This window comes from Artibeus jamaicensis, unplaced genomic scaffold (assembly GCF_021234435.1).
Source record: "Artibeus jamaicensis isolate MK-2021 breed Jamaican fruit bat unplaced genomic scaffold, CSHL_Jam_final scaffold_474, whole genome shotgun sequence".
NCBI classification, from domain to species: Eukaryota; Metazoa; Chordata; class Mammalia; order Chiroptera; family Phyllostomidae; genus Artibeus; species Artibeus jamaicensis.
In genome coordinates this window covers 10,008,395-10,028,641 of record NW_026522046.1, presented here as the reverse complement: position 1 = coordinate 10,028,641, position 20,247 = coordinate 10,008,395, and the positions used below count along the sequence as shown (strand labels likewise).

The 20,247-nt window shown below is 38.2% G+C and overlaps 2 protein-coding genes across 2 annotated transcripts in view; one reads left to right on the top strand and one right to left on the bottom strand.

Moving 5' to 3' along the window:
* ACTL6A (actin like 6A) overlaps window positions 1-6,882 on the top strand; it is a 38,299-nt gene extending 31,417 nt beyond the window's left edge. The window contains exons 12-14 of the mRNA XM_037136869.2: window positions 1,822-1,917; window positions 4,635-4,721; window positions 6,414-6,882. Of these exons, the coding sequence (XP_036992764.2) occupies window positions 1,822-1,917; window positions 4,635-4,721; window positions 6,414-6,494 (264 nt within the window). The 3' untranslated portion in view covers window positions 6,495-6,882. The remainder of the gene's footprint in view (window positions 1-1,821; window positions 1,918-4,634; window positions 4,722-6,413) is intronic.
* MRPL47 (mitochondrial ribosomal protein L47) lies at window positions 6,393-20,147 on the bottom strand. The gene is made up of 7 exons (XM_037136871.2): window positions 20,026-20,147; window positions 16,968-17,113; window positions 16,380-16,440; window positions 13,316-13,412; window positions 12,314-12,444; window positions 11,081-11,176; window positions 6,393-7,440 (listed from the first exon to the last, which is right to left on the bottom strand). Exons 1-7 carry the CDS (start codon window positions 20,121-20,123, stop codon window positions 7,317-7,319), a joined length of 753 nt encoding a protein of 250 aa, XP_036992766.2. The 5' UTR covers window positions 20,124-20,147; the 3' UTR covers window positions 6,393-7,316.
* Between the last annotated feature and the right edge of the window lie 100 nt (window positions 20,148-20,247).

Genomic DNA, 20,247 nt, shown 5'->3' with positions numbered 1-20,247 from the left:
TGATTTGAGTCCTGGTTTCCTTCCCTTCACTGTTGGTTCCCTGTACATTTTCCTTTATTTCATTTATCATAGCCTTCATTTTTTCATCTAATTTGCAACCATATTCAACCATTTCTGTGAGCATTCTGATTACCAGTGTTTTGAACTGTGCATCTGATAGGTTGGCTATCTCTTCATTGCTTAGTTGTATTTTTTCTGGAGCTTTAATCTGTTCTTTCATTTGGGCCATGTTTTTGTATTGTTGCACCTGTTTTGCAGTGAGGGTTGGAGCCTTAGGTGTTCACCACAGTGGGGCAACCCACATCATTGCATTTTGATGCTGTATGTGGGGGAGGGGTCCTAGAGGGAACAATGTCGCTTACTCCACTCTCTGCTGGTTTTCAGTCATTTCTCCCACTACCCACAATTAAATTGGACCCTTCTGGTGCTGATTCCCGAGTGGGTAGGTTCGTGTCTGTTCTAGGATTCCCGAGTGGGTGGGTTCGTGTCTGTTCTAGGATTCCCGAGTGGGTGGGTTCGTGTCTGTTCTAGGATTCCCGAGTGGGTGGGTTCGTGTCTGTTCTAGGACACTGTGGGTCTCTTCAACAAAGTCTCCAGTGAGGCTGGGAGTTTCTCCCACTGCTGCCTCAACCCCGACAGGTGTTGTCAGTCAGTGGTTTGAGGTTTATTTCCCCGTGCTGGGACCCCGGGTTGTGAGGTCTGTCTTGCTCCCCAGTTGTTCTTCCCAGTTTATCTGCACATGAATGTGGGACCACCCTGTCCACAATCTGCTGCCTCGCCGGGTCTGCTAGCTGCCGCCCTGCCCCCCAGTCACCACCTGGCTGCACGTCCTCTCTGTCCCAATGCCTGTCTCCACCCCTCCTACCAGTCTGCATGCATGTTTCTTCTTTAACTCCTTGGTTGCTGGACTTCCATACAGTTTGATTTTCTGTCAGTTTTGGTGGGTTTCATTTTAAATTTGTTGTTGTGCTTGTTTTGGTTGTGTGAGGAGGCAAACCGTGTCTACCTACACCTCCATCTTGACTGGAAGTCCTCAGCTTTCTCTTTTTAGTGAAACTTCTTTTAACTAATGTTGATTGCAGAGGAGACTCTTTTGTCTTCCAGTTTCTTTCAAAAGTGAGATGATTTAGGCATTTGGAATAAATTTTTGTAATGTGCATTTACCCACAAGGAAGCAGGCTGACATTTAACTTTCTGATACATTCTTGCCGATTGGAGGTAAATGTACACCTTGTAAGTAGGAATTTATTTTTGTTGGAGAGGCCTCAGCATGTGGATGTTGTAAAGTTCACCATGTGGTCTGACACACACCCATAGAAGAGAACAATGGCAGTAATTTTCTGGGATTATTGTCAGAGTGTGCGTTGCCCATCACAATCATTAAAGAATCACACTGTCTAAATATCAGAACTTCCAGAGGAGCATTTTAAGATGAAGGCATTATAAAATATATCTCCAATTAAATATTGGCAGCTATCTGCCAAAAATTATGATGGATTTTAGAATTATACCTTAATTCTAAGGTGGTCCTTATACCTTAATGCATATTACCATCACCTAGAGAGTTGTAGACAACTAACTCAAAAACCCATCCCCAGGGTTTTACTGAACTGCCCCAGTCACTGGTGTTTTAAAACCTGACTAAGTGGGTGGAATGTGCAGCCAGTCCCGGGGACCACTGGATTAAGTACTAGGTCTGTGTAGAAGTATAACAACTTAAAAAGAAAGGGATGTTGTAGTGGCAGACATGGTCTTACTAGTAGTTGTGTTTGAAAGCTGTTAGAAACACTTGGAACTGCCTTGCTTTTGTTTGCATCCTAGGGTCTCTATGGCAGTGTGATAGTGGCTGGAGGCAACACACTAATACAGAGCTTCACTGACAGGCTGAACAGAGAGCTCTCTCAGAAAACACCCCCGGTAAGTTTTGTGTGTTCTGGGGTGGTATTCTTCAGTCACAGGTGTCCTTGCCATTGTTGTGATTTTATAGATAAGGTTTGTTTTTCAGTAAATTGATGATATTTTGTGTGCCTGGAACAGTATTACTTCAGTAAAGTTAACATCCATTATTAATCAGATTTTCCTAGATGGTGTGTATTAGTTACTCTTGTTACCATTTGAAACTCATTTTATTCATTGATTCTATACTTAAGTACCTGTAGTCTGCTAATCCCTGGAGATTTAAACATGGTCCCTGCTCACTAAGTGCTCAGTCTGCAAGAATGACTAGACATGGTAAAAATAATGGCTGTAATGTGCTAAGTGGTTCAGTATGTCATGAACCAGGCGCTCTTGGCAACACTGAGGAGGAAGTGTTTAACTGCCTGGGAGTATCAGGGGAAAGCTTGGGGAAGAAGCTGTTTGAATAGGAGTTAACTGGTTGGTAATTTATGAAGGAATTTGTAGGTGGAGGGAAACCCCATGTGCACAGTAAGAAGGGAAGAAGACCTTTTGCAGTATCTCAGAGTAGTCAGCTTGTCATCTGTGCAGAAGCAGAGAGAGTGATATGACTCGTTAGATGGACAGTATATTAGTTCCTAGGTCTGCTGTAGTGAAATACCAGAGTCGGTGGCTTAAAACAACAGTAATGTATTCTCTCTCAGTTCTGGAAGCTAGAAGTCTGGTATTTCGTATTAGCAGAGCCACGCTTTCTCTGAAAACTACAGAAGAAAATTCTTCCTTCCCTCTCCCCAGCATCAAGGGTTTGCCACCGATCCTTCTCGTTTCCTGGATGGCAGCCCCATTTCAGTCTACATCTCTGATGTCATATGGGAATATCCCCTCATGGGTCTGTCCTTTTCTTAAAATAGCACTAGTCATATGGGATGAAAGGTGCACTCTCCTCCAGTATGACTTCCTCTAATATTTCTTAATTGCATTTGCATAGACCCTATTTCTAAATTAGATCACAGGTACCAAGGATTATAACTGCAATATATCCCTTTGGGTGACACAGTACCCTTCACACATATGTATCTATGCCCTGTCACTTATTAAGAGCAAACTTAAAGGATCGAGTTTGGCAGAGGACCAAAGAGCTCCTGTGTTTGTTGTAAAAAGATCATGTGAGAATTGGGAAAACTTTTAAAAAGAAGAACCTGGTTTGGGGAGAGGATAGTTTACATGATACATTGGTAACAGAGTAGCTGTCATAACCTGTACATTTTATATGTTTATCATGTAGTTTCTTGTAAGATGCTCTAATGTTATTTAAAAAAAACTTCCTAGTGGGCCTTAGCTGTTGTGGCTCAGTGAATTGAATGCCAGCCTGTGAACCCAAAGGGTTACCACTTCAATTCCCAGTCAGGGCACATGTGTAAGTTGTGGGTCAGGTCTCCAGTAGGGGGGGTGGGAGAGGCAACCACACATTGATGTTTCTCTTCCTCTTATTCTCTCCTTTCCCCTTGCTAAAAATAAATATTTTTAAAAATAAAACAAAACTTTCTAGTGATTGCATAGACCCTTACTTTATTTGTATATTTGATGGTTTTTTCCATATGCCATATTTTTGGAATTGTATTTAAATATTGATATATGCACAAGATTGACTCTTGCCTTATAATTTACACCATTCTTGGAGATAAAGTGTGATCTGGAATATACCTTAATTATAGTACTAATCATTAGATCTTAGAAAGTCCCAGAATAGTGAATATAGTTATAGGTTATCAATACCAGTTAGATATTCTTTATTCATTAGGCGGCAATTAAAAATAAATTAAATAATTGGGGGAAAAATCCCACAGTAAATAGGTATCAACCAATACCTCACCTATGAAAACCCGTTTATCCCTCCTGTTCCCAGAAGCCGTAATCCAATCATAGGACATAGTCCACCCCGCCACATGTTTACTTCTCTGGGAAAAATGACTCACAGGATGTGTTCATGTTTGGAATAATTAAAGTAGTGTATCAACAATTTGAGAACTATCACCAGAAACAAATTCCTAGGTCAAGGGGAGAAACCTTTTGGTTCGGGAAATGAGAGGGATAGCACTGAGGTCAAAAACAATGATTATCAAGAGACTGTGACTGCAAAACAGGAATTCTAAGTAGGAAGGAAAGCAGTATGAAGAAAAAACTTACCTGAGATCTGATGTCTGCACTTTGTTTCCTAGGTGGGAGACAGTAGACTGTGTGGGGTGTGGAGGAGTAAACTATGATAGGGAGGGACAGGATAGCATGAAGCCTAAAAAGGCAGTAGAGAGAAAACTGAGGAGGAGTACTGAAGGAGGCTGCAGGTTGGCATAATTGTTGGAAGAAATGAGGTAATATGTGATGCACTTAGCACTGCACCTGATTTATAGTAGCATTAGTTATGTCTGCCATTGGTGATAGAATATCAAAGTAAATGCCATACTCTTTACTATGCAGTTGTCCAAGGTTTATATAACTTATTTTCTTATTAAATATTATACATTAAAAGCCATAGTTAAAGCACTTTATAAAAATCTTTCTATGCATTACTTTCATCTATGCCAATATAAGCCTAGCTTTTACAAAAAAAAAAATCATGTATAATCAGTGTTTCAGCCAGTCATTCAGAAGTTCTCCAAGCTGAATTTCCTAATGTGAGTTACCTGTTGTAATGTTATCTGTTGTAACTAACAATACTCACTGTTCCCTCTTGATTTTAGAGCATGCGGTTGAAATTGATTGCAAATAATACAACAGTGGAACGGAGGTTCAGTTCATGGATTGGTGGCTCCATTCTAGCTTCTCTGGTGAGTAGACAAAGTACTTGGAAAAATAACAATTCTTACTGAATGATTTAACCTAAATATACCACTGAAAATACTAACTTTAGTACAAAGACTAAAAATGATGCTAGTACACCACGTACCTTTGCATTTTATAACTGTCCAGTGAGTGAAGGACCTAATAGAACCAGTTCTACATGTTCTAATCTAACAAAATGCTTTGTTGCCTTGTTAGTGGGTATTTGTCAGCCTAAGTTCAAGTTTCCACTCTCAGACAGGTGGGAATCTGTTAACTTATTCATGCTTCTTCCAATGATACCCTCATCGGCACTGGTCAGGACTTAGGTGCAGCATATTTAAAATGAAACATTCCTTCTCAGGTTCTGGTTGCTCTCTGGCCTGTTGGTGAGGTGGAGGAAGTCAGGAATTGGTTGTTGGGGGAGATGGTAGAGTCAGGAGTAAAAGTCCTTGTACTTAATCCATTCCCTGTATTAGAGAATGTTCCCTTCTCCTCAGAGCAACTGAAGTGTCACCAGGTACTTACATTATGCATCTTTAAGCAGTTAAATGTCCGGAACTGCCCATGCATGTATTTCTGTTTCCAGTCTTTTACCAGATCATAGATAAAACTACATACCATGTTATGAAATCACTTGAACAGAGTTAATTATAGGGAATGGGTTTACTATTAATGTAGCACAGGTTCTTTCTTCCTTTGGTCACTTTCTCCTTTCACTTTCTATATTTATTTGGTAAAGTGCTTGTTACTATTGTTTCTGTACTTGCAAAACTTTATCCTAGTTCTGATGAGCCCTTTGTTTTTTTACATGATAACCATTAACTTTATTAATCTTCAAATTAGCAAGCCCAAACAGTGTCCAGAAAAGTTACTAGAATTTTAACAATTTGAGCCAGGTCTCAGGCTCAAAATAACAGAACCAACTGATAACAATACAGTATGTCAATTGAATCCTATAAACAGGACAAAATTTAAAGTACCCTCCACATGTCAGGCAATAATAAACTACTAGAAATAAATCTATACAAATACGTACCTAAGACCTTAATGATTAAACTAACACTTCATGAAGACTGTAAAGAACCAGATGTAAGAAATGATACACTTAGAATGTAAAGCTCACTGTGTATAATGATGTCAACTGCCCCCCAAAACATTTATGGATTTAATGCAATTCAAATTAAATGACTGATGAGGCTGGTATAGGTCCTTTGGAAAGATTTGCAGGCAGCACCGCCAAGCAGAACATCCACAAGCAACAATTCTGCTCCTAGACCTGAGACCCCACAGAAATGTCCTGTGTGCCCTAAATCACACTGCAGGACATCAGAGCAGGGCACTGCGCAGTGGCCACACAGTGAACACAACAAATGTCATCTCCCGGGGGTTGGTAAATGCAGGTGTATTCACACTGCACAAGAGTGTGATCTGCTGCCAAGACCCACCAGGCACTGCTTCTCACACCCACACAGGCAAATACCACTGGCCCAAGACACCCTGATCCTTCTAACCCTCAGTAGTGCCGTGGGTGTTCGGAGGAGGGCAGAAATAACAAGAGAGTAATGGAATACTATTTGGGGGAAGGAGGTTTACGAGTTCTTAAAAAATTAACAGTTGTGAAAATAAAGATATTAAAAGAAAAAGTATTTTGTAATAAAAAGGCACAATAATATAAATAATTTCTTTCCGTTTTATAGGGCACCTTTCAACAGATGTGGATTTCCAAACAAGAATATGAAGAAGGAGGGAAGCAATGTGTAGAAAGGAAATGCCCTTGAAAAGTATTCCCACTGCTCCACCTTCCTGTCTCCTTACGTTTCATAGCTTTAGTACACTCAGGAAAAAAATGACCATCTTTTGTAGAATGTTTATATATTTTTGCATTTTTCAATTTCCAGTTAAAATTTTTTAAGACTTTAACTGGCTGTATAAAATTAGGTTGTGCTGTCCTTGAAATGTACTTATTCTTAATATAAGCATTTTATAATTTTGTATAAATGTCTATTTTCTCTAAATATTTTGCTTTCAGTCAAAGGGTTTCAAACTCTGCTTAGTATATTAATTACCAGTGGATTGGTAGAACCGCTTTTTATTGATGAATAAAATTTATTGCCTATGCTCTCTACCTTAGGCTTGCAAATTTAAATAAAAATTATTAGAAGTTCATTCCAGAAGTACACTTGTGGACTGTTGTGTTGATTTGCTACTTTAAGTACTAACTGTACCAGTATTTTCAGTGAAAGTACTCATTGTTTATTAACAGCAGTATCCACAACTTTGTATCCTATGAATAACGGTAGTTAAAATGTAACCAAATTGCCTTTGCTGTACATGTTGACATTACTTTTCCACTCAAAGATATGTGACGTTGCAGTCTGCTTAGATGTCATACTTTATAAAATGAAAACTTAATCTGAATTTTATACCTGATTTTTAAAAGCATGACTACTTCCAGAGTTATTTAGCATGCCATATTAACACTCAAAAGAGCGGTTTGACTAAAACTACAATTTCTTTATAAACCACTTAACATATAGTTACTTTTCTATACAGATTGTTATCTAAGAAAAACAAAATGGTAAATTAAGAGTTCAGACATCTTAAACAAGACTTGACTTCCGGGCTTCAGAAAGATGTGGAAACTTTTCCTGAAGTTGTTCTGCTTTCTTTTTCTCTAAATGTTTCTTCCTTGATTGGATACGGGCTTGTTTCTCACGTCTCAGTCTAGAGTAAGAAAAGCATAACAGTAATTTATACTGATTTATTTAAGGCCTGAATCATGCCAGTCTCTATAATAGTTGTGTCATCTGTTTTATTAAACTTGAATAATCACTGTAAACCTACACAAATTTCACTGCATGTGAAATCAAAAGCATATGTAACCCTACAGCAATTCTCCTTACTTCCTGTCTAAAATGAATGAACAGATCTTCTGACCCTGTAAAAGAATGGTCTTATCTTTTTACCTTATTTAAAAACACTGTAATTTTATTGAACACATTAGATATTTTACATCCTGAAATATATCCTGAGACTTTTGGAAATCTTCTAATTTCAAATGGCATTCAGACTAGCATATCCTTTCCCCTACAGGGAGAAGAAAGCCATGTTTAGAGATGATGCTTAGGTGCTAGTTAGACTCACCACTCTTTTTTAAAATCCTCACTCAAGGATATGTTTTCGTTGATTTTAGTGAGAGAAACATCAACACGAGAGAAACAATGATTGGTTGCCTCCTATATATGCCTTAACCAAGGATTGAACCTGTAACCCAGGTATGTGCCCTGACTAAGGAGTCAAACCCATTGCCCTTTAATGTATGGGACAACACTCCAACTAAGCCAACTGGCCACGACCGACTCACCACTCCTAAGTGAGTTTACTTGTACACATGGCAGTCTAGGGCAAGAGACATTTGTGCCCCAGCAAAATTATGTTGACCTCTACGGTGATGTAGGAATTAGCAAAATTTTAAATGATGAATTCATCGATGCCAAGCCTCTACGGTACTGAAGCTAATATTCTGGAGGATATTTTATTGATCAGTAAGCATAAATATATAAAATTTAATACCAAAGACATGTACTGAATAACTGAAATATGCCGGTGCTTTGGTGGTCGCAGAAACTGGAGATGAAGGTTATATTTGGGTAAAAACAATGTGTATATAAAAAAACATGATACAAGCTACGGCACTTTGAAAATTAAGTATAACGTAAGAAGAAGAAAAGTTGATATCAGATAACCCATTCTACTCATTAATCTTTGCTCCAACTATATTTTTGCCATTTATAAGAAATAAACACCTGAAAGAATAAAGGTTTGCTATTCTTAAGAATATTCAGAAGATTATGCTGCACGCACTGAAGGTAAGGCTAAAAAAGGTAGTTTTAAAAACAGAATAACTAGAATATGTATAAAGCCTATAAAAGTAACACCGGATTCATAATTTTTCAAATTGTTTTTAAAGTGATGTTCTTTCCAGCTTCACCTTACATGACAAACGCAGAAGGGTCAAATGGAGCATTGGGCTTGGAGGAAAAAAGAGCCAGTGCAGTTAGGTTTCTTCGATCACTTAGCATCTGAACTGGGTCTTAAAATGGGCATAGGTGGAGAGACTTCAAAGCTGTAAGACCAGTAAAAGAGGAGAAAATGAACAACTTATGTTTAGAAACCAGGAGAAAGGTGTGAGATTGATGAATAAGAGGCTAAGACTGAATTGTGGGAACACTGGGTAGGAAGAGGTTCGGATTTTATCCTGTAGACAAGAAGCTACTGTTTTAATGTTCTGAACAGCCCTGATATGATAAAAAGATTTCAGGAAGCCCTGGCTGGTGTGGCTCAATCAGCTGGGCACTGTCCTGCACAAAAGAAAGGTTCCTGGTCTGATTCCCAGTCAGGGCACATGCCTGGGTTGTGGCCTCGTCTCCACTTGTGGGTGGGCCACAGGCAACCAACCGATGTTTCTCTCTCCCCCTGCCTTCTCCCTCTGTAAAAATAAATTAAAATTTTTTTAAATCTAAAAAAGGTCTGAGGAAAATTAGTCAGGAAGCAGTATCTGAATGGACTCACGTAAGGAAGATGTTTCAACAATTCAGTGTGATGAGGGACTGTCCTCAGGCAGAGTGAGTGGGAGTATATGACAGATCCTGGAGACATTTTGCAGGAAGAATGAAATGAAAGAATGCCTGAATCTAGAGCACTGGTGTTGAAGAGGATGAATACTATTTAATATCTAATAATGGATATACTGCAAATAAAGGGGTTCTGGACCCAATTCCAGTGGGTGTGGAGAATTCAGCTCAATTCTGACACTACCTACCCAGAGACAGTGTCAGAGGCTGTCACCTGAGCTTCTGACTGACTCCCTCCTTGGACTTCAAGCACCAGTCGCAAGTCCCGGGTATCAACTGTACTTCTGACTGACTGGCTGTAAATCAAAGGTTGCCACAATCTTCTGGGATTTGATTACTTAGTAGAGCAGATCACAGAACTCTGGAAACCTGTTTACACACTAGATTTCCAATTTGTTATAAAAGGATGTAACTTGGGAACAACCAGACAAATGACAAGCGTCGGGCAAGGTCTGGGCAGAGGGTGGTTTCCATGTCCTGTTGAGGCCCACCACCCTCCCCACATGACCAGTGTTCACCAACCAGCTCTCCAAGCCCTATGCTTTCAGGGTTTTCTTTTTATGGAGGCTCCATCACATAAGCACAACTGGTTAAACTATTGACCACTGACAACTGATTCAACCACCAGCCCCTTTCCCCTCCCCAAAAATCAGGATGGGAAAGAAAATTTCAATCACCTGATCAAGGTTGGTTCCCCTGGCAACCAGCCCCCAACCCTAGGTGCTTCCAAAAGTCATTCATTAACATAAAAGACATCTTTTCTTTTAATTTTTTTTGTAGCAACACTTAAGAAAGGTCTTAAGAGCTCTATGAATGAAACAGGTACAAAGTAAACAATTCCTATTATAAACCACATTAACACCACCATAGATAAAACTAGAAATGAGAAGTGGCTAGTTTGGTGGGATAAATAAAAAACTTAAACTGTGACTCTAAAGTATACTAAAATACCTTAAAAATCAATTTAAAGATATATTTCATTCATGTTTAAATTATTTTTATAAGTTTTTGATTTTTTTGGTAGGGAAACAAGCCTTTGGCAGAGAGAGTCAATTTTTAAAGAACTCTTTTTTTTTCCATTTTTTAAATTTAATTATTTTTCAAGTACAGTTTTCTGCCTTTTACTCCCTTCCCAGCCTACCTCCCTAAAGACCTCTTGATGAAAGTAGAACATACTATCTAAGGCAGTTGTTAAAAGCTGTGGTCCTTGTGCTGCTAGGATTTCTCCTTTAAATTTCCAGCTGTTTTCCTGCCTTGAATTCTGATCTCTAGAACCTCTAGCCAGTAACCCTGCAGATTCCCCACCCCGGTGCTTTTTGGTAGCCACAGGCATGGAGGTAAGTGACACCCTTCCCCCTGGAAACCACAAAGTTGCAATTCTTTTCCCTTCCAATGAAAGTTTTGGGGATTAATTTCATCAACATTGCAGTAACATTAGCTCACATTTTATGCCACTGAAGTATCAGGACCTTTTAACATTGTAGAAAGACTTAATCATCTACTTAACATATAGATGGATGAATAGAAAGGCAATAAAACTTTTGAAAGGATATATACTAGAAAGTTAACAGAAGACTATTTCTGGATGGTGAGGTTATTCAAGACTTTAATTTCTTTTTTACCTGGTTTTTCTTTTTTTTCCTACAGCGAATATGTATTTGTTTATGTAAAAGCTCAATGCACACCATCTGATGTAAAGCTGTTTCCATTAGTAAGGTGCTTGTGCTCACCTGTCAAAATGCTCCACATAAGGCATTGCAAAGAATCGTTTCCTGTTGTATCTCTTATTTAGGTGCCAAGGTATAGGCCACTGCTTGAACTTGTGCCTGCCAAGAAAACAAAGGTATCACCTTTTAGAGAATATTAAATACATTTTCAAACAGAGTTTTAGCCTTTGGACTAAATATGCTGACAACAAATAAAAAGCAAAATAAAAACTCTTGAGAAGAGCATTCTTAAAGAGATTCAAAAATGGACACATTCTCTCCTTAACCTCAACTTTCCTGACCTCAACTAGACTAGTGCAAATAATTAGTAGAGTATAAAACAGGTCAGAGTTTTTAGTCAGATGTTTTAGCAACTTACCTCTTTTCTGTATTGGATTACAAGGTTAAAAACAGCATGGCTACCCCACTAAATGTGGCTCTAAGCAGCCCTACTACCCCAAACTCCATTAAAGTCTACGAATACATAAGTGCTATTATGTGATGTAAAAAGTACATCACATAATATGTGATTTCAAAAGTACAGGGAAGGTCTCCAACCACCCAAAATGCCTTCTCCACTTCGCTGACCAATGTTTACAATTCCATTACCGATGTTTCCTTCTGGCATCTCAACCTAAATGTAAATAAACTCCTAGCAGAGACAGAACACACTGGGTCTTCTCAATTACTTATATTGCATTATAAAGCTCATCATCGGATCTTTTCCGAAGGTCTGGCAGGACTCTAGGAACTGGACTCAAGAGGCAGGATTAAATTGTTTCATAGCATGGGCTAGGGCTTATCCTGGCTCATGTGCCCTTATGCCTTGAAAACCTTTTTTAACAGTCTCAGGCTCTTAATGGGCAGAGGACAGGTATGTGTCCTAAAATTGACTTCATGGTATTTACAACCTCTGAATTACATGTACACATGTACATTTTTTCTGGGGAAAGGATCTATAACTTTCATCAAATCCTCAGAGGACCGTATGATTCACATTGGGTTAAGAACCAGTGTTGTAAGGTGCCTACAGATAACTGAATCATGAGAATGGGATGCCTGGACTGCTGGTTAAATCCACCTTTGTTCACATCCTGGAGTTCCAACAGGTCTTGGGACCTCTGTTTATATTAGGTGTATCTTCAGTCTATCCAATATACTTTATACGATGAGAATTTTCTTAAAAGACACTGGACAGGGGAAGAGGCATGGGACTTCCACTCTAGTCTCAGAAAAGCCACAACGTAAACTATGTACCAGATGATTCTTCCAAAAATGTCTTTTCTCCAAGCACCAGGTCTAGCTTTTTCTTGACCAGTCTGAAGAAGTCTTAGGGCATCTTCTCGTTCTTGAACAACTTTATCCAATGCATCCATGGAGTCTACTACCTGAGAAGAGAACAGAAAGACATAATTTCAGCAATTGCCTACAACAGAATTCCAAAGAAAGAGGACAGATAAAGATTATGCTACAGAAAACCTATATGAGTATTTGTGTCAAAGAATCATTCTGTCAAAAATCTAAAAATCTTTGTTGGCATAGGTATATATAAGTATCTGTAATATCACTTTTTGTAATTTTTTAAAAAGTTTTGTTTCATTTAAATGAAAGCCTATTTAGCTCAGACTTTCTACATAAAGAGAAAACTTCCAGTAGGTAAAAAATATACACACATGACTGATTACCTCTAGGAAAGGAAATAAGGAATCCAAGGGATTTAAAAAAAAATGATGAAAAAAACCCCAATTTAAAAAATAGGCGACCTTTTCACGACAATGTAAATATACTTAAGTACTATACTACACACTTAAAAATGATTAGGATAGTAGATTTTATATTATGTGTTTTTACCACAATAAAAAAATGCATAAATAAATTTTGACACAGTGGGCAAGGAAGTGGCTAAGCTAGAACCAGAAATGTAAGATAGTGCAGCTACTTTAGAAAACAGTTTTGCTGGTTCCTAAAATATTAAACATACACTTCCCACACAGTTCGGCAGTTTCACTCGCAGGTGTCCATCCAAGAACAGTAAAAACACACGTGTACACAAACGCTGGGGCTGCAGGTAGAAATGGGGAGTGACTGCAGACGGGCATGAAACTCGTTTCTGAGGTGGTAGTGATGGCTACACAGCTCTGTAAATTTACTAAAAATCAATCAGAAGTAGAAAAAAATTTACTTGACGGGAAATACAGGAACCATATGCTCACTCCTGTTAACTGTTCCCCCAAATCAGTCAGCTTCCCCTGGCCTTACCTTTTCTAACCGCTCTGGACTTGGCATTGGTAGTATCTGCCGTTTGGCCTCCTGCTGCAGAGTTAGAAGCATGTTTCTCTCTTTCAGCAGGACATACCTACATCAAAGGACACAAAGCTTATGATGCTACTGTGTGATAACATTAATAAAGTTGTGATTTTTGACATAAACATTAATGATCTGTTTTCAAAAGCCTTGTAGAAATCTTGATATACAGAGTATCATTACAAAAAATAATTCTTTATCTATTATCTAACAAAGCTATTGATCTATTCTTATTCACTTGTTAAATTTTCCAAGTGCCATATGTTGTATTATGTGCCAATTACAAAAAAGCATAAAATATAATCCCCCTATCAAAGCGGAGAGAGACACCTGTTGCATGCCAGGCAAACACTTGTATTATGTGCCAATTACAAAAAAGCATAAAATATAATCCCCCTATCAAAGCGGAGAGAGACACCTGTTGCATGCCACACAAACACATGTGCGAAACAGTTGACCTAAGTTTCGTTTAATTCTCACAATAACCCTCTGAGATTAGCATTATTTCCACTTTCTAAATAAAGAAACTAAGGTGAGAGAAGTAGGGTATTCTGGAGCACATAGCTAATTCAAGATTCAAATCCTGGACTCCCCGAGTGCAAAACCTACTCTATTTTTACTCTCCTAGGGCTGCCTCCAAAGCTGCAACAGGATGCGGTGTACTGCGTGGTAGCGACAACAAGGACCAGAAGAACTCAGTGGGAGAGAGGAGATGTTTTCGTTTAGCTAAGATGACCAAGAAAAGCTTCACAGAGATGAGGTTTGCTAGACTGGATGGAAAGCAAATCAAAACAAAAGGTACAGAGTGGCAAAGCTGAAGTGAGGGTAGACTTTGTGAATAACTGATTCTACTAGGAAGCAGAGCTGAAAGGAAGGAAAGGAAATCAATGTGGAGAGTACTGAACAGGAAACAAAAGAACTGAGGTACTTTATGCTATGGAAGGAGACAATTTGGGGGGAAGCAGTGGCAGAAGATAAATTGTTTAGTTTTTGACATGATAAATATTGGAAGAGTCCTAACTATCCTTTACTAATAATTCACAGCAACAGTGCTTTTGGCAAAACTTAACAAATCTTATTTTTAATACAACTTATTTTTCTATAATAAATCTGTGCTGTTTTAAACATAACACTTCTGACACCAAATGCGAGGCTTTCCCCTCTTCCTGACACCAGATGTGTTGTCTTTTCCAACACCACTTCTCCAACTCTGTGACACTCACTACCTGGAGTTAGCACCAGATTCCCCAGATTTGAATCCAGTCCCACAACACTGTCCTCCAGCTGAGACACTGATGGCAAGTTCCAGGGCTACTGTACATCTGACTGACCAGCTACAAGGTGGGAGTTCCAGTGACCCTCCCCTTAGAGTGGCTCACAGAACTCAGGAAAGCACTTTACTACCACTGGTTTATTACAAAGGAAACAATTCAGAAACAGTCAAACGGAAAAGACGCACAGGGCAAGGCACGGGCAAAGGGGTGCAGAGCTGTCGTGCTTCCTCAGGGTAGGCCACCCTCCCAGCACCTCCCTGTGTTCATGGCCTTGGAGGTTCCCCTATGTAGGCCTGCTTGACCAAATCAAATCACTGACCACCGGTGACTAAGTTTCATTTAATGAACTCAACCTCCTGCACCTGCACCCCTCCCCAGGTGAGGGTGGTGGTTAAGCCTGAAAGGTCCACCCTCTAATCAAGCCTTGGTCTTTCTGGTGACCAAGCTCCATTCTGAGGTGCCCCCTACTAACAGCTGCCTAATTTGAACAAAAGATACTCTTATCACTCAGGAAATACCAAGGGATTTAGGAACTGTGTGTCAATGAATGGAGATAAAAACTGAGTATTTCTTATTGTATCACATGATAAACCTATCATCAGTGGTTATTTAATGTAACAATAATTAAAGAATCACAAGTATGAGTAAGGTGGGCTTGGTAAAAGACAACAGGATGGGCAAGGAGTGGTGTGCACTGATCCATCTAGATCAGGATGGGCAAGGAGTGGTGTGCACTGATCCATCTAGATCAGGCAGTGGCTACACAGACCGGCCAGCCATGGGAATGTGAGTCCAGTACTGCCAGATCAGAGGTCTGATTATTAAAGAGGAGCCAGGAATATTTATTTTTGTGTGAAATACCCAATTTAAAAACCATAGTAGAGTCCAAACAAGATGTATCTTTGGCTAAATATTGTCAGTTAATGTTGAGAGTGGGGAGCAAAATGTGTGAAGGTGAAAATGCACATATTTCCAGTTTTAAAATCAGCAAGTCACAGGGATGTAATGTACAGCACAGTGACTACAGTGAATCACCCTGTACTGCGTATGTGAAAGTAGCTAAAAGAGCAGATACCGAAAGTTCTCATCACAGGGGGAAAAAAAAATTCTAACTACGTATGGTGGTGGATGTTACCTGAACTTACTATGATGAGCATTTTGCAAGGTATACAAATATTAAATCAGTACATTTATACCTGAAACTCATATAATAGTACATCAATTCTGCCTCAATAAAAAATACACATATGTAGTCAATTAAAAATAAAGCCCTGCCTTAAATCTTTTCAACTCTAATTCATCAGAAGAAACTGTCAGATAATCTACTGAAACTGTCAGATAATCTACTTAAACTCCCAATTAAATGCATCCTCCAACACGCTCCCCGAAGCAAATAAGCTAAAGATTTCATACCAAAATGTAGTAAAAGGAGGAAGGCCTAAATGTGATCAACTCTTCTCCATGTCATTAGTTTTCTGAAATTGTTAGTACATAGGTGGAGTACAACTGGTAGCAATTATAGTAAAACTTCTAAACCCCCAACTATACTTGAGAACTCTGGTACATTTTTCTTAATATAATTTAACCTGTCGTATTTATAAAATCTGTAATGGTCTTATACAACATCCACAGTTCTATGAGACAAACCACTTTACTCAATTTCTTACATCACATGAAGTTTATATCTCACTGTTATACTGTAACTGCTTCAAACACCTAGATATTCATGTACTCTGTATACTTACCAAAGTTTATGCAAATCTTCATTACTTTTGTTTCTTAATTGCTGACAGGTCCATGCAGCTCCTATTAAAGTGATAAATTCATAACATGAAATAGTTTTCCATCTATGTGCCCTTTGCCAAATTACTTACCTCTCTAAACCAGTTTCCTTATCTGTAAAATACTTAATAGCTTTATTATATTACAGTGTAAAATACAACTGGGATTAAATTAGATAACACACCTGAAAATGTAAGTAATGAGACTGGCAACAGCATTAAAAAATGTTAGAATAACTACAGAATGTATTTTCGCAACCTAATGTCAAAATACTTTGTATCATTATAAATTAATTTTCAACTGTCTCTAAAAAATAAAGCCCAAACATCAACTTACTAAAAAAATTCACCCTACTTCTGTTTTAAACCTTTTGCCAAGCTGCCAAGGAACAATTAAGTCTGTTATATTGTCCTTTTAATTTTCACTAATAGACATTCCCAAAGGAAACTGAAAATGGAAACACCCAAATAACTCCTAAATTGGATAAATAATCCCAAGACAATGGATGGTTCAATAGGCATATTTAATACCAATCAACCCAAATATCTCACCAGACTTTACTTTCTCTTCCCCCCAGTTCTTTGGGTCATCAAAAAATTCTTCTAGTCCTTTCCTTGACAACGTGGTATGAAGTTTTCTACAGTGGTGTAAAGGTGTGACATTCGGTGTATTCTTAAGCAATAAATTAAGAGAAAACCTGCAACAGTACACAAACAAGTTCAAGTTTTACATCTGAATTTTATAAGCAATAAATGGAATCATTTCCTCACCTACAATGTTAAAAAACTTACTCATGGTTTTTGTACCAGAAACAATAAACTTATAAAATACTTTAGAAATTATTTAAAATACTACATTATAGATATTGCTTCCTTATAATCTCAGAGGTAATGTATTTATATAATTATATTTTAAGGTAACATTTGTAGTTCCTTCATAAACTGCTAGTGGGTGCATGAGAAGGTCAAATACTCTGAAGGTTAATTTTGCAAGATGTCTGAGAGGCTTCAATGCTTCTTCCCTTGACCCATTAAGTCCACATCTAGAAATTTCAACCAAATAAGTTATAGATGAAAACTGATAAATTTAAATATCTATTAAGTATTATGCTCATTATGCTCATACATAAGGAAGTTGATAATGTAAATGTGCAATCATGGTTTTAAAAATTATTGTGTCTCTGTATGACAATATAGTATGAAGTAATTTTAAAATCATGTTCTTAAAGAATATTTAATGACCTAGATAAATAATTTAAAATACAATAAGGAAGTGTGTCACAAGTGTTGTTGTATTCCTACCAAAAAAATTTAACCTAAAACTAATCATGAAGAAACATTCAGACAAACCCAAATGGAGGGATATTCTGCACAGGCTGATCTTATAAAAAACATCACTGTCATGAAAGAAATAAAGGAACGATTCTGGATTTAAAAAAACTAAACAAACAAGACAACAAATGCAAAAAATCATTGTCTGGACCCTGAACAAAAAGAAAACAAAATGACCGGGACAATTGAGGACATCTGAATTTGAGCTATATGCTAGATAACAGCACTGTAATACTAGTAGTGTATCAGTGTTAAATTCCCCAGTGTGATCACTGCAGTGTTGTGGCTAAGATGCCGTTCTTGTTCTTAGGAGATATATGCTGAAGTGTTATGATGTTTGCAATTCTGACAAGCCTCAAAGAGTTCAGAAAAAGCCCTGGCTGGGTGGCTCAGTTGGTTGGAGCATTATCTGGTACTCTAAAAGGTCATGGGTTCAAGTCTCTGTTATGGCACATACCTAGACTGTGGTTCGATTCCCAGTCAGGGTGCACCCTGGAAGCAACTAACTAATGTTTCTCTTGCATATTGATGTTTCTGTCCCCCCCCTTCCTCTCTCTCTAAAATCAATATACATATCCTCAGGTGAGGATTTAAAAAAACTGTTCAGAAAACAAAACATGTGGATACGAGCAGATAAAGAAAAATGTACCAAAATGCTAAGAATTGATTAATATAAAGAGTATATGGTTATTCTTGGTACTACTTTTACAACTTTTCTGTTGGTCTTAAGTTTTTAAAAACAAAAAGTTGGGAAAATGAGTAGCACTACATCATGTAAATATAGTCCTGATTTTATTTCAAAATCACATTTATGTGGACTTTGGCCAGGTAGCTCAGTTGGTTAGAACGTCAACCTGATCTGCCATGGTTCTGGGCAGGTTTGAGCCCTGGTCAGTGCATATACAAGAATCAACCAATGAATGCATAAATTCACAGAACGACAAATCAATGTTTCTCCCTCTCTCTGTCTCCCTTCCTCTCTCTAAAATCAGTCAATCAATCAAAATTACAGGTATGTGTGTATATGCAAAGTTAAAAAGGAAGGGAAATCTGTTTATCTCTTAGTGGAATTATAGTTGTTTTTACTTTTTAAAATTTATTTATTTTAATTGTTCAAGTACAGTTTTCTGTCTTAATGATTTTTACTTTTTTTAAGTTGATTTATTTTTTACTCTTTAAAAAAGACTTTATTTATTTTTTAGAATGGGAGGGAGAAAGAGAAGGAGAGAAACATTAAAGTGTGGTTGCCTCTCATGCACCTCCACTGGGGACCTGGCCCACAACCCAGGCAAGTGACCTGTCTGGGAACTGAACAGGCGACTCTTCAGTTCACAGACAGGCACACAATCCACTGAATCACAGCAGTCAGGTCCTTTTACTTTCTTTTTCAAAATACTTTCCCCTATTTTCCAAAGTGTCTGCAAATAAACATATTTTATAATAATAATAAAATCTGTAATTAATGTTTAAGGAAAAAAGATAACTAGATAACAACTGATTCAAGTCTGCCACCTTGTGATCAAGTTACCACCTCTAAGCCTCTGCAAAATGAAAAAAAATATTGCTTATCCCTGAAGTTACTGTATGTAATAATATTGTAACATAATAGAAGCTCAATAACGGTGCTAGATTTAAGAGCACAAACATTACTCCCTTTTAAGGGTAAAAAAATAGCAGACATACCCAATTGCTTATAAAATTCACATCTTCATAGACAAAAGCCAATGAAAGGGAGGAAACCACCCACCTAAAGTAAAAAATGATAAGCTGACTTTCCAGAAATAATGAACACCATGTGTAGTATGTTCCTTTCTCCCACCTACAAGTGCAACTTTTCATTTATTTGGCTAATTTCATTTATTCACTCAGCATTTACCGAACAATTTCCTTGTGACATAGTCCAGAAAGGCCCCCTATTTTTCATGCATCCAAGCCCGTCACAGCCTTCAGCTCCACGGCCAAAAGCTCTTCACTTAAGTTTTTCCCAACTCACCCAGCCAAACGGGATACTTCCGTAACTTTAGCTTGAATTCAACAAATTCTGGGCACCTACAAACTTCAACTACTGACTGGTCACAGTAGGTGGCAACAAAATGATGCTAGGGCGGAAATGTCGCTGGTGGGCGACTTGTATAAAGTCACTCATTCCTCATAGAGTTGGGTTCGTGCTCAAGCCAACCCGGGAGCCTTTCCATCTTTGATTTCTTCTCATCATCTCTGCAACCAAACAAGATCCAAGATTGGAGAGGTGAACAAACCTACTGCTCACATCACTTACCTTGTGCCCGCCGGGGCCTGAGAACTTATTAACGACCTGGAAGTCTTTAGGAGGGCGGATGCTTTTCTGCAAAGAATACCTAAACTGGCTGCAGCCATTTTTTTCGCCTAAGCAAACCGCGTTTCCGCCACTAATGGAATCACTTCTGGTGCCTCGCTCCGACCGGAAACAGAGAACCGAAACTGCCTTTGCCCTTACTCAACATGGCCTCCTTACGCCTTT

Coding starts and splice junctions, on each gene's coding strand:
- MRPL47 (XM_037136871.2), bottom strand. CDS start 20,123: ATGGCTGCAGCCAGTTTAGGTATTCTTTGCAGAAAAGCATCCGCCCTC. Junction 12,445..13,315: donor GTCCAGAGCGGTTAGAAAAG/GTAAGGCCAGGG, acceptor TTCTCTTCTCAG/GTAGTAGACTCCATGGATGC. Junction 7,441..11,080: donor TATGTGGAGCATTTTGACAG/GTGAGCACAAGC, acceptor TTCTTACTCTAG/ACTGAGACGTGAGAAACAAG.